We start from the raw sequence: 13,954 nt of genomic DNA on the forward strand, positions 1-13,954 counted from the left end.
GTAGGTGCAAGGGAGCACCAGCAGTCCAACTGAAGTTGGTAATAAGCGGGAGGTGGTATGGTGCTATGCAATTTGGAATGTCCCGTTGAGAAATGGAGCGCATTTTAATGAAGGAAGTTTGGCGCAATTTTGATGGTCGTTCTGAAGGTGAATGGTAGGGAGCTACGTATAAGTTTGGATTTTAGTAAGCCGAGAGTAGCTCCAACTCACTCTGGCAGAGCACCATATTTATAGTCGTTTTGACAATTGCATAACCGGTTGCGACTGGTCGCAAGCTGTCATGACGCAGCCTTTGATATTCCATTCGAATGAGAAATAGTCCACAGGGCCCACTGACGGGGATGAATCCTAGGCTGACTGCGCATCAAGTTGGCACTTCACCACTGGGCTAAAGTAAGATGGGTAAGTGTACTTGAAACATCCATTTCTGACGGTGGATGAAATGGTGTATCTTGAATACAGTAGATGATGTAGGTAGAATGATGTTTGAAAGATAAACACAAACAGATCATTTGATTTTATTAAACAATATACATATAGCAACATGTTTACATATACAACATATTAATAAAACAATTAAATACAACTATTTGATGACAGCATTCAGTATTTTCATAGCAAACTTGCAGGTTTTTCTTTATAAACATTCACCTGTTGTTTCACCCGTTGTTGGAATGTTTAAGAACTAATAATCGCAGTCAATGGCTAATGAGATACAATATACAGACAATAATTCGTTACAGTCTTCACCCTTTGAAATTCATGGCAACAACTGGCAATGCTATAGCAAAAGCTACTCTAAAATTGATTTGCGATAGCATTTTAAAGCCATCGTAAAACTGAGAGAGAATACAAAAATGTCTTCATTCAGAAATAAGAATGTTGTCATTCCGTACAATTCATAACTACAAGAAAACTACAGTTGATAGCTGGATTTATATTTTAAAGTAACCACTGACTGACAGACAAGTTATTTTAAATTTTATAAGTTATCTTAGAATCTCAATGTTTGCCGATAAAAACCGATTATTGTTTCTTGTTCTACATGTTGGTTCTAAAAGGTTGCGTTTCTTTTTATTTTAAATCTTACATGCATTGATGATGGTTTTTGGGGGTGGGGTCCCCGTCCCCCTCCTTCCCCCCCCCCCCCCATGATTATCGTGAGTTATTTTCATAGTTTATTTATTTACTTTTTGTTTGGACAATTCTAATTTATTAATAATGCCGATTTAGTTCCCTTTTACATTAGGTGTGCTTTTTTTTGTGTAGCTGGAGGAAAGACAATAACAGTACAGATATTTTTCACTACACCCCATCCCTCCATTATCTTCAGCTTGGTATGATCCTGGGACTGTCCGGTGTACTATGCAAACAATTAGCAAGTATTTGAACTATTTTCAAATCCCATATTACCTCTCTTGGTGGTGTGATGAGAATGGATCCTCAGCTGTTATGTCATGAAACCAGTTTTTAATACACATGGCAAGAAAGTGGTTCTATATTTTAAATAAGTAAATGTACAGTTATTCTTATAAGTTGTTCCTGCTAAAACAACTAGCACCAGTGTCAGCATGGATGGAATGTTTTTGTACAGGGTAAGTGTTGAAATAATATGTATTATAATTAAATTAATATTACACAAAAATACAATTTGTACAATACATGGAAATAATACTTGACATGTCAATCACAGAAACTTGTTATCACAGACATAGTCTGAATGAGATGATACTATACTAACATAACAGTTTAAATTAACTATTTATAATCAATAACAATTATGTACCATCTAAAAATGGACAACTATTTATAAAATATCTATTAATTATGCTTATATTATTATTTTTCAGTACATGGTAAGTTTACATTTAAAATATATTGTTACCTACATAATGCCTGAATGCATTATTATTCTATTTTAATACTTCCTTTTTAGCCCTGGATTTAAATATGGAAAATACCACAGGAAAAGATAAGAATTATCCAAAATTAGGCTCAGGGCTTAAATTAAGAAGTTGAAAAATATTCATATTTGAATAAAAGAAGTGTAAGTTAGGATATGAATGGAGTACATATTGCTGATTGACAATCTTTGTTATGTGTAAAACAATTTCAATATTAAATGTCACAGAAGATGCTATCAACTGGGATTTTGTGGGGCTGCTATTAAACTGCCTTCATCTCGAGGTGGCAGCATATATTCTAGCCAATCACAGCATCGGTAACATGTGACAATCTTGAAAGCAATATCGAAAACCGCTGGACACCGACGCTGCCATCTCTGTTTACAATAACAAGGGAATCTATAAGGAGTGTTGCGATTCGTTGCAATCAGATCTCATCGCATTCAATGAAATTTAAGCATTTTGTGGCACGATTTCTTGACATGTATCAAGGCTGAATACGAGGAACGAATATTAGCCTTGATTTATGAAGATGGGTTCTTGATGGATACATTTAATAATGTGTAGTTTCTGTTTTTACCTAAACATTTCTGGCAAAGCCACTGACAGTACATTACAATTTTGATATTACGAAATTCAAGTTAATTATTCAAAAATTGTATGGGGTTCATTAATTTGCAGACTTTTTCTTTTTTACCATAAATGTGAAAATAATTAAATATATTACTTGCAACTACGATAATAGTCCATGGACTTAAATATGGTGCAGTTTAATGAGCTTAAATATGGAAAATCCCAGAAATGATACCAAAAGTTTAATTTCTTCCCTACATTTTAAAGGCTGACATCCAGAACTGGCCTTATCCAAAGTGAATGAAGGAGCAGCCTAAGTAGCTGCAGGTTTCTCTTCTCATTAAAGTATCGCAATTACCATATGTTAGACCCACTCATATTTATGTTGTTAGTATTTAAAATGTAAAGAGTTGGGGAAAACGAGATCAACATGTTGGTCAGGATTCTTCGATTCTTGCTAAAGTATTAAACTGAAATCAATCTCGTATGGCCTTCAAAGCAAAGAGTCCTTCATACAAGTTAAGCTAGAAGAATGAACTGTAAATCAACCGACTAGGAAAATATTGGTGTTCTGTGATAATACCATTCACTGTACATTTGAGCTATTTACAACAAATTATATGTTCAATATGAACACGAGTCAGACCTCATTACAATGACCACATTTGTTCCATGCTCACATCTGACATTATAACAAATCTGCCATGGTATGGGATTTGTCATGAATTATTTTCATTCCTAATAATCATGTGGGAGGAGGGGGAACTTAAAATATTAGTGGTAAACAATGTCTAAAACAGAACACATTCATCTTTTAACTATTCCAATGTAATTATTTTTTATTTAGAACACTGTTGAAAAACTATGATCAGTCATGGTCATGATGATTTATTGTAATGTTACTATATTAATCAGTAGGAAAAGTATAATAATTTGTTTAACGAATTTACAATCATGACACTGGTAATTACATGCGTCCCTTTCATGAGTGATGTTGGAAGGTCTGAAATCTCTTGTACCAATGGACCTGGCAGTTTGTGGATGGATATAATGATTTGATTTGTCATTGTAAAGAAATCTTACAATATATAATAACAAACACAAATTGCATAGTTTTGTCTTGAGGTAATTAACCTAATGACTTCCAAATAAAATATAAAATTTTCATGTCACAAACAATTATAGAAAAACAAAAATTATATAACATATCATCTCTTCAATACAGATTACCAAAATAATACTCATATAGTATTTTCCTGTGAAAATACAATTTAAAAAAATAAGAGAGAGACTAAATGCACAAATGTATTAAAAAAGTAAAATGCCAGTTACTCTTCCAAAGTTGATGGGTCATTATGCCCGACTGCCATCTGTGGTCATAACTATCGTGGCATCACAGTCAAAGGAATAGAATAAAAAGATGCAAGAATTACAGATGACAAATACTGCAAAACATTTAGCATACTTGGCATTTTGCCACGGTAAATTTAAAAAATGAGAATCAAATGTATTCTTGATCTTTAGAAAATGGATTTCAAGTTAAAGAGGCAAATGATAATGTAGTAACAATTGTAGAGCATCACTATAAATGATCCCTGAGACAGACTGGGTATATACATATACTTCAACTTGAATACTGATAAACAATCACTGGAAATCTCAAGTATCACAGAGTGCTCAAACAAACTCAGTAACTGCATATCAGATCTAATGATGATATATCTGTTATTTTACTGAAGATACTGGATTTATGTTAATGTAGGATTTATTTTAGAGAAGGGAAATAACTTCAATATTTCTAAGTGCAATAACATGCATTGTGTATAAACAATCTTTCCCTGAAACATCTCCCTGACAACAAATGTACTTTTGGGTACTCCGATGTTCCTGGTGGTAAGGTGTATCCTTCCCCTAACACATTCTCCTGGATCTGTCCCTATACTGACAATGTGAATAGCAGCCTTATTGTGGATTACACGTCAAATTGTCCCCCATATCTTCAGCGTATTTGTTACAGATTATTCCTCTTAGTTTGTCAATCTCTTCTCGAAGTTCGGCAACCCTCGTCAGCCAGTGCTTGAGTGTCTGCCCTTCAACCTTCGTCGGTAAATCATCTGCTTCAGAACTTGAAGCTGAAAACAAACAAAATGTAAACTGACTACCTTTTAAATAACAAAGTCCCAATAATCAGAAAGTAGAAAGCAGTACGTGTTCTTTCACAAACAAATTAATAGCAGTACAAAGCACCAAAATTGTTGCTGGAATGTTTTTAATTAATTACCTGGAGAGTCCTAGAAAAATCTAACTCCCACCCACACATTATGATAAATTCTGGAAATGCTATAACTGCATATATGTTATTATGAGAGTAATATCAGTCTTGGTGGACAAGAGGTTAAGTCACTGGACTTAAGGCTAACAGGTACTGGTGTTCACAACCCGGTACCGTTTTCCATCCAAAATAAGCATTAATGATTCAATGGGGAGGTGTAGAGCTTCTTACTAATCACAAAACCACTGTCCGTAAAACACAGACCAGATAGATTAGTCTACCCAGGACAGAATGCTTGAACCTCAACTGAATAAAGCATTAAATTAACTGAAACTGAAATGAGCCTAGTGAATAGAGATTGGAGTACAATTGATTCCGAGGAGAATGGACATGTTGGGGTCCTCTCCGTTGACGCGCTGCATGCAGATCTGTACGAGGGACTGGAGGTTGGAGAAACACAGTCCAAGCTCGATCATCAGCCTGCGCTGGAGTCGCACACTTTCATCAGTGAGCTGCGCCTCAAAGTGCTGCAGGTGCTCCTTCGTGATCAGATTCTCTTCCATCAGGTCCTGGTTCTCACTTCCCAGCTGAAGGAAAAGTAATACTTTTGTCTTTATTGAGAACAATAACAAAAATGTTTGCTTGAAGACAACAATCTGTTACTCCTGGACTACAAATATGTACTAGTTTGTAGTCTGACTGTGGGTTTCTTCACTAAGAATCTTGGAAAAAAAAAAAAAAAGTTTAATTTAAAAATATATATTTGTAGTGAGGGGGCTTTATTCCTTATTTTTAATACTTTTGAATTTCTAGAAACTACAATATAGAGAATACTAAAAGGTATCTTCTGAGCAAAAGCAAGCTGGATACATGTTAAACATTGTAAGACATGTGCAGTGTTCCATCATCATATCATCAAAAAACAGGTTTAAAAATAAATAACATATTTTCCCAACTAAAACCTATTTGTGATGCATTCCTGTTTGTCCAATCAGCCATCTTGAAATCAAAATCCCACACATTTGCTATCGTTGTGCTATACTAACAACAGCATACACTGTTCTTTGTAATGTGCACGTAAGAAATTCCTAAATGATACTCACCTCTTTGATATTTTTCCTGAGATTTTCAATGAGTTCATCCTTACTGGCGATGTCTTCCCTCAACAAAGTCACGGATTCTTCCTCATGGCTCAGCTGTTCAGAAAGCTGACGCACATCATTCTGATATTTTTGTTCAGATCGTCTCAAGTTCCTCACAGTTTTTTCCAGCAACTAATTTAACACAAACATATAAATTTATTAAAACAAATTCTTATAACCAGGATTCAGTTTTCTCCAGCAACTAATTTAAGACAAAAATATAATTTATTAAAACAAATACTTATAATCAGGATTTCTAAAGACTGGGCTTTTTTTTTTTTTTTTAAACTTTGTACATTTAGTTTATCATTAATTCTTAACCAATAAATCCATATACAGTCAACTCCACTTATTTGCACATCGGTTTATAGCATAATTCGGTTAATCGACTATTTTCACCCAACACGGAACCATTTGCCCTTATAACACTACAAAACATCCGGTTAATTGCACAGACTACAGGCTATATATCGGTTATTTGCACATATAAATAACGATTTTTTTTTTTTTGGTGCTAAATTAATGTCACAAATGACTGAGAATGTCTATCAAACTTTGGCAAAAAAACTCAAATAAATCACCGATTAATCTGTTTTGTTTGAGCTCACTGTGTGGTAAGCCGACTGTAAGTGTAATCGCTGTTTACAGAGTCGACGTGTGACATGCAAATGAGATGGTGTGCACGTTACTACTGGTGAATCACAATACCCGACTACAAGATTTAAGAATGACATAATTAAGTTGAATAAACCTAAGACCTAATGTTTTGTTTGCAATATATTGCTGTTAATCAGAGGCCATCTCAATAACAAGTAACTCTCCGACTATTATTTTTAGAAGTACCGCCTGTGCGCTTGTACGCATGCGCACTCAACTATTGAGGCCCTATTCGATTGACGTGTTCAGGGCAATCATTGTTCTGTATCAATTATTACGTTATGTTGAGAAGCCTTGTTAATAATTAAAAGATTACAGATCAATCGTCCTAGGCGGTTATGTTTTTAATAAATGTGACCGAGAAAGGGTTGTTGTTCACTTATTCATTAGATGCAGTGTACGCTATATCTGTTAAACGCAAAAGAAACGATTTATCACTTGCTTCCCGGAAAATGTAGCGGAAAAAAAAAAGACTAGTGGGGGAGGTCGTCAAAAAAACAAACATAACAAAGACCGTTATTTATGGATCGTCCCTAAGTTTCTGCTATATTGTTAGACACCAATCATTCGGACCTCACCATGAAGGTCAGTCAATTGTGTTAGACCGGTCATGCATGCAATGCAGACTGCTGGAACTGATAACGACTCACTAGCCGAGCTTAACTTTAATTGCTTAACAATAGCAAAGTCATTATTTGGGGATCACAAATAATACCAAAGCTTGCCGTATCTTTTGGGATGGAAAGAACACCATACCAGCAAATGCATACAAGTTCACGTAATTCTATTCGGTCAATCAACAGCCCGGTAATTCCGGAAACTGACGTCATTTTGTAAACACGTGCACCGATGAAACGTGAACTTTTTGATGGTTCTGTTGTTTCAAGTTTATCTCATTAACTACATGGCTAATACACTTTGTTTACACTAGTGGATGGTCAGTGGGTTTTTTTTTAATGCACAAAGTTTGTGTTTTTAGAAAACGACGCCAGTTTGTGTTTTTAGAAAACGACGCCCAGTGACAGACGTTGTTGGTTTTTTTAGAAAATGATTTCTGGTCTGGCAGATTAAAACAAAAACGCCATGCTAATTATATATATCGATAGATATATTTTTTTACATTTATATATATCCAACTGCATGTGACATGTGTTAACTGTAATAGTTCCGGTATGAAGTACCGCATTATGCTAGACTGTCTCCCATGCCACTTTGTAGTTGGATGGCTGTTACAAAGTGAAAGTCGGTACTCTATCGGTTAATCGACTAACCCGGTTAATTGCACAAAATCGAGCAGCACCGAGGGTATGCAAATAAGCGGGTTTGACTGTATTTAAAATTAGAAGCTTTTCTAAAATAAAAAATGTAAGCCTTTTGCATGGTCTAATAAGTTAAAATAATTGTATCATAAAATAATTTGCATTAATCCAAGTTGCAGCCATTAAAGACCCTGACAGTGTAAAGGATGTTGAGACTATTACAGATGTTTTACCATTTAATTGCACATTACTTACAACCTACTACTATTTAATTACACATTACTTACAACTTCTTTCCATTTAATTACACATTACTTACAACTTCTTACCATTTAATTACACATTACTTACAACTGCTTACCATTTAATTACACATTATTGGTATTTGTAGATAAAGTTAAAGTTTGGTTGTTTTTAGTCAACGACACCAGTAGAGCACACTGATTAACTAATCATCGGCTACTGGATGTCAAACGTTTGGTAATTCTGACACATAGTTTTCTATTAGAAGCATGGGATCTTGTATATACACTTTCCCAGACAGGAAAGCACATACTACAGCCTTTGACCAGTAATGTGCACTGGTTGCAAAAATAAAAAACCCAATCAGTTTAGCATAGTGTATTTGTAGTATCTGTCCAAACAGAAAATGTACGTACCTTGAAAACTAAGGTCTATGATATAAAACCAAATATATTATTAATTAAAAAAACATCCTGCTCAATATAAAAAATTGTCCATACCCTTTTAGCCTTTTCGAGGTCAATAGCGAGCCTCTCTTTTTCTTCCCTCATCTCCTGCAGCTCCTCCTGAATCTGGTAGAGTGTGGCGCCCACTCCCTCGGACCGCAGGCTGTCCACCTCGCTGGTGAGGTCGTCCACCTGGTCAGACAGCCGCTTGACCGTCAGCTGGAGCTCCTGCTCGGTGAAGTCCCGCGCGGTCAGCTGCTTCCTGGTGTCACTCAGCTTCGTTTCCAGGTCCTCGACCTGCATCACCGACTGCTGGTGCTGCTGCTTCACTTTGTGCAGGTGAACGCGTTAAAGATGCATAACATCATATAACAACTTGGAATTGAGTCTGGTGTAAATAAAGCACCAATACCAATTTGGTTTACACCTATGACTTTTAAATCACATCTGAAAATATATAACTGCTGGTTTGGAATTAAAAACTCATGCAAATGAACAAATATTGGCTTTTCCTCTAAATATATACAACAAAACTATTAACATATATTTCAAAGAGTATCCCTGCACAGGGCAGTTTAAAGGGTATTTTATTGAGGTTTTAATTACTGAATCATCAACAGATGCTTCATCTATAGGACTGCCACTCCCAGGATGATACATCTTTCCTACACATCATTACTACTTTGTAGAAATGCCACTCCTTTCTACTTCTGGTTTAACAAATCTAAACCTACGATCATATAACAGAGTTCAGTGGACAAAATATACCTATGTGGTCCACTGTGTTAGCATTGTAATTTTCTCTGTAGTTATGTTGATATACTGAATAAGTAGAAACGAAAGGATATTTTCATCTCTGTTTGCGCCATGGCCTCGGCTGTGGGCAGATCCCCGAGATAGAGCTCGAGCTGGTCCAGCTTCTTGCGCGCCTCCAGGTGACTCTCCTTCATCTCCAGACACTTGGACTTCCACTCTCCCAGCTCTCGCTCCTTCTCAGACAGCTGAAACAAGAAAGAAAGAAATGTTTTATTTAACGATAAACTCAACACATTTTATTTACGGTTATATGGCATCAGACATATGGTTAAGGACCACACAGATTTTGAGAGGAAACCCGCTGTACCCACTACATGGGCTACTCTTTCCGATTAGCAGCAAGGGATCTTTTATTTGCGCTTCCTACAGGCAGGATAGCACAAACCATGACCTTTGTTGAACCAGTTATGGATCACTGATCGGTGCAAGTGGTTTACACCTACCCATTTAGCCTTGCAGAGCAGACAGCTGAAACAATGCACGCATTTCACTTCTCAATTACTGGTAATATTACACACACAATTGAAACAGTTCTGGAACCGACTTCTCCTTTCCCAGAATAGTGCTATTTTGCCAACTGGATTAGTACAGCCATATCAATACATGTTAGGGCTAGCTCTGGGAGTGCAAAACATTTTGCCAAATTATGTCCAAAAATGCAAAACTTGGTTATTTTCCAGCAAATATCAATTATTGCATGAATTTTTTTTCGCCAAATTAAAATAAAATTTGCCAATTGTTCCTAAAATTCGCAATTGGCGAATTTGGCGAGTGGCAGAGCTAGCCCTGCATGTATATCAGAATGTTTTTACAGCAAGGGCATACAAAATCTATACCAATCAAAATATTTGTTAATTTATTATAGGACAATGCAGTTTAAAATTTCCTCCTATTACTAATAATAAGATCTAAGTTCTGATACCAAATTAAATACCCTTTTAAAATCTGAGGTGCATTCTTATACAATTAATGTACACTATGAATGATTTACATCTTTATTGACTGAATAACAAATCTGATTTTTTAAAATATTTCTTTTAAAATGTGATACCTGTGAAATACTTGAATCTACATGTGCTTGCTTTTCCTTCAGTGCTTTTCGCAGTTGTGAATTCTCAAACTCAGTTGCTCTACAACACAAGAATTAATATCACAAATAGTGAATTCAATATAACTTATGAATTCTTCTTCACATTTGCTCTATAACATAAGAATTAAAATATCAAAAGGTGAATGCTATTTAACTCATAAGTTGTGAATATATCCACTTCCAATTATGTCTTTATCTGTATTGCATTTCTAGAGAGTGGATTCTACAGCACAGTGGTGGTCATTTCTAATTAAATAACAAGCTGTAAATAAATATTTGAATGTGAAATACTGAAAAAACTAAACTAAAATATATTTTAAATGAATTATCAAATACATTTAATCATATGAAAATGTACTGAGAAGTGAAGAGCTATTAAAAACATGTATGAAAACACCTTGTGGGAAATGTTGATAGCAATAAAATTCTATAAAATACATTTCAAGGATATGTTTGCATCTCAATAACCAATATTTTGTTTGTGCCATTAAACATTCATTCATTCTCCGATATATAGAATGATAATACAAAAGAAAAATTAATAACACCAATTAAAGAACACCAATAAACTGTAGCTTGCAGAAATCCTGAAGTATGTTATAAAATATCTGGTCAAAAGATTCAATAAGTATCTTTTTCACACAGATAACGCAATCAACATACCCTAGTTTGTTTTCCAGTGAATCTATGTCTTCATTTTTCTGTGTACTCGAAGCAATTAGTTCATTTTTCAAACATGCAATCTTATGCTGCAACTCCTACATGGGTAAAGAAGAAATTAGTTTATCCAGTTTAAAAATATCATAAAGATGGAGTAAAAAACAACAACAAACATAAAAAATAATATTTATGTTACCAGGGTCCAATTTGCCAAACGGTATGCATGGAAGAACATTTCTCCTATTTGTTGTACAAATATTTCATAAAATGTTCATACATACGTCGTAAATATGTACTCGTATGTCCACTGTAAAGAAAAAACAAAATTGGAGCAAAGAAGAAAATGAAAGATTACTGTATGCAGTAGAAAAATATGTTCTATAATATTTGCTAAATTTAACAATACAACAAGCAATATTACAAAATAGAGAGAGTGGGCAACCATAACAAAACAAGGTAAATTCTGTTAATGTTGGACAACAAAGGATAGCATCAGAAGTGAAAAAGAGATGACAAGATTCTTTCAGCCTTACCAAGAGACACTAATTTCATCAACAGAGTTTATTAAAGCACAGCGGGTGGGGGAAAAGCCATTAGATTAATCAAATACTGATGAAAAGATTATACAAATTTATGGCAACAATGTCAATGCGAAAACTTCATTAATAGATGATACTGAAATTACACAGTTTGGATGTGATCGATGGTGAAATTCAACAAACATCTATTTCTTCTGAACAAAAAAAACCTGTCAGCTCCTCAAACACTTCAAATGATCGCACTAAAAACACTAACAAGTCTGCACATATGGCATGTTCATCAAATGAACAATTCAACAGTTTTGAAAACATTTTCAAAAACCTTAAAAAGTAAAACAAAGATCGAGCATCCACTCGCGGATATAGAAAAACAGACTAAAACTGGATCAAGAAATATTGGATGGGCAAGAATGTCTACTAGAAGTAGAAAAGGAAAGATTGAAAATTGAAAAAGACGGTAGTGCTGCAAAAACTATATCCCATCTCAAATCGTCATCCAACAAGTCACAACTCTATTACATGAAAGTCTGTATCTCGCAATCATGTTTTCATTGTAAAATTCTATTTCTTCTTATAGCTTGTCACACGTTATGCATAACGTCATAGGCTGCAGACATGTTTACGTCTAACCACTGAAGCTATTATTGAAATATACAATTAAAATGTAAGCTGTCGTAGACGTATGACATTTTAACAAATCTTTGAATAAACACTTCAAGAAATAGTCAAAATGTGTGCACGATCATGATACAAGTACCGTATATCTTCGCCTATAAGTCAAATTTTTTTCACCCAAAAATTATTTTATAACTTGGGGGGTCGACTTACCGTATTTGACCGGAAATAAGCCCAGGGGGCCAAGACAACTCATTGTGAGCTTAGCATGGGGTGGGCTTATTCCCAGACAAGGGGCCAGTTTTGTTGAATTTGTTTTTAATAATAATAATTAAAATAAATAACAATACTTAAATGAACTAGGAAGAAAACAAAAAACGTTCAGTAGCACATCTATTAATTAGTGTTCCATTAATTTGTTAATAATAAATAATAATTGTTTATTAATTAAATTGTGGGTTTTTTTACTAGTATCTAATTATCAGAAACACACCTTCTATGTTACAATTACTTACCAGTGCTGTTTATTTACATCCAAAATTTAATGCTGAGAAGACTTAAAACAACAGCAATTAACAACAAACCCAATAGCATATACACGTTTCTGACACAGGCAGCCAGCTTACACTACAAAGAATTATCAATCTAAGGTCATTGTTCTTAGCCAATCAGAATAAGGTATTTGCTTAATTAGCATTAACTGTGGACCCAGTGTTGTGGTAAAAATAGACATTGGTTTTTAGTTCATACTTGGGATTGGATACTTCAGAGAAATACTGCAGGCATGAAATTGAAAACAATGTTACACACTGTTATTGTTAGACTGCTAAATCTCACTGGTGGTAAAATATTGTGTTACATTTGTGTTTAATTATCTGCAGGAGGTAAATGAACTTTGAGCAAACTTGCAATTTCATGTTATTTATAAGGTGACGAAGTTGGGGGTGGGCTTATTTACGAATGAGGGCCTAATTTCTTAAATGCTATCAAAACGGAGGGGGTCTTATTCAAAGACATGGGCTTATTTCCGGTCAAATACGGTATAAGAGGGTAAAAAAATTTCACCTAAAAAATATTACTGTTTTGGGGATTATTTTACAAGTTTTATTGTTGAAGTATGCCATGTATTTATACTCAAATATGTTAATTTGACACATTTATTTTTTATAACCTATTTGTTTTGGTATTAGAACGGTTTTGGTTATGCGAAAAGGCGTACGATCTCACTCACATGCCAAGACAACAGTCCACTTAGTTAAATTAACAGTCATAACTAATAGTAAAAATGTAAACAATACTAACTACCTGTTGCCTGAGTTTATTTTGAAATCTGGTCACTGGCATTAATGGTTGTTCAAACAATGTTTTGGCAGTGATGAACTTCATGAATATTACTAAGCTTTCCCTTAAAATAGACTGATCTCTGCAGTTCACTTATCTAGAGCAATAGGGACACACATCATTTGGTACAAAAACCAGTGTACTTTCCAGAGTTATCCTCCTTACATGTATTAATATGGCGGCAAAACGTGATACTTTCAGTTTTATCGTAGTGATCTGTTGTCAGTGTTTATAAATAAAGTTGTTGTCTGTGCACAAAACCATCTGTACAGTACTATACAGTAACAGTCAAACAGCTTTCACTCTCTACTAAGGGAATATTTCGTTTTGATGCTATGTAATAATGATAGTTTGATTGGAATAGTCTGATCATATTGCGATGTACAAAACGTGAAAA

The 13,954-nt window shown here is 34.6% G+C and overlaps 1 protein-coding gene across 2 annotated transcripts in view; it reads right to left on the minus strand.

Annotated features, from left to right (window-relative positions):
• Positions 1 to 502: 502 nt before the first annotated feature.
• LOC121371749 (centrosomal protein of 85 kDa-like) overlaps positions 503 to 13,954 on the minus strand; it is a 29,493-nt gene continuing 16,041 nt past the window's right edge. For both annotated transcript variants that reach the window (XM_041497874.1, XM_041497875.1), the window contains 7 exons: positions 11,066 to 11,160; positions 10,364 to 10,442; positions 9,345 to 9,497; positions 8,551 to 8,835; positions 5,853 to 6,023; positions 5,117 to 5,336; positions 503 to 4,609 (listed from right to left, as the gene is read on the minus strand). In XM_041497874.1, coding sequence (XP_041353808.1) covers positions 4,440 to 4,609; positions 5,117 to 5,336; positions 5,853 to 6,023; positions 8,551 to 8,835; positions 9,345 to 9,497; positions 10,364 to 10,442; positions 11,066 to 11,160 — 1,173 coding nt within the window. In that variant the 3' untranslated portion in view covers positions 503 to 4,439. The remainder of the gene's footprint in view (positions 4,610 to 5,116; positions 5,337 to 5,852; positions 6,024 to 8,550; positions 8,836 to 9,344; positions 9,498 to 10,363; positions 10,443 to 11,065; positions 11,161 to 13,954) is intronic.

This window comes from Gigantopelta aegis, chromosome 4, assembly GCF_016097555.1.
Source record: "Gigantopelta aegis isolate Gae_Host chromosome 4, Gae_host_genome, whole genome shotgun sequence".
NCBI classification, from domain to species: domain Eukaryota; kingdom Metazoa; phylum Mollusca; class Gastropoda; order Neomphalida; family Peltospiridae; genus Gigantopelta; species Gigantopelta aegis.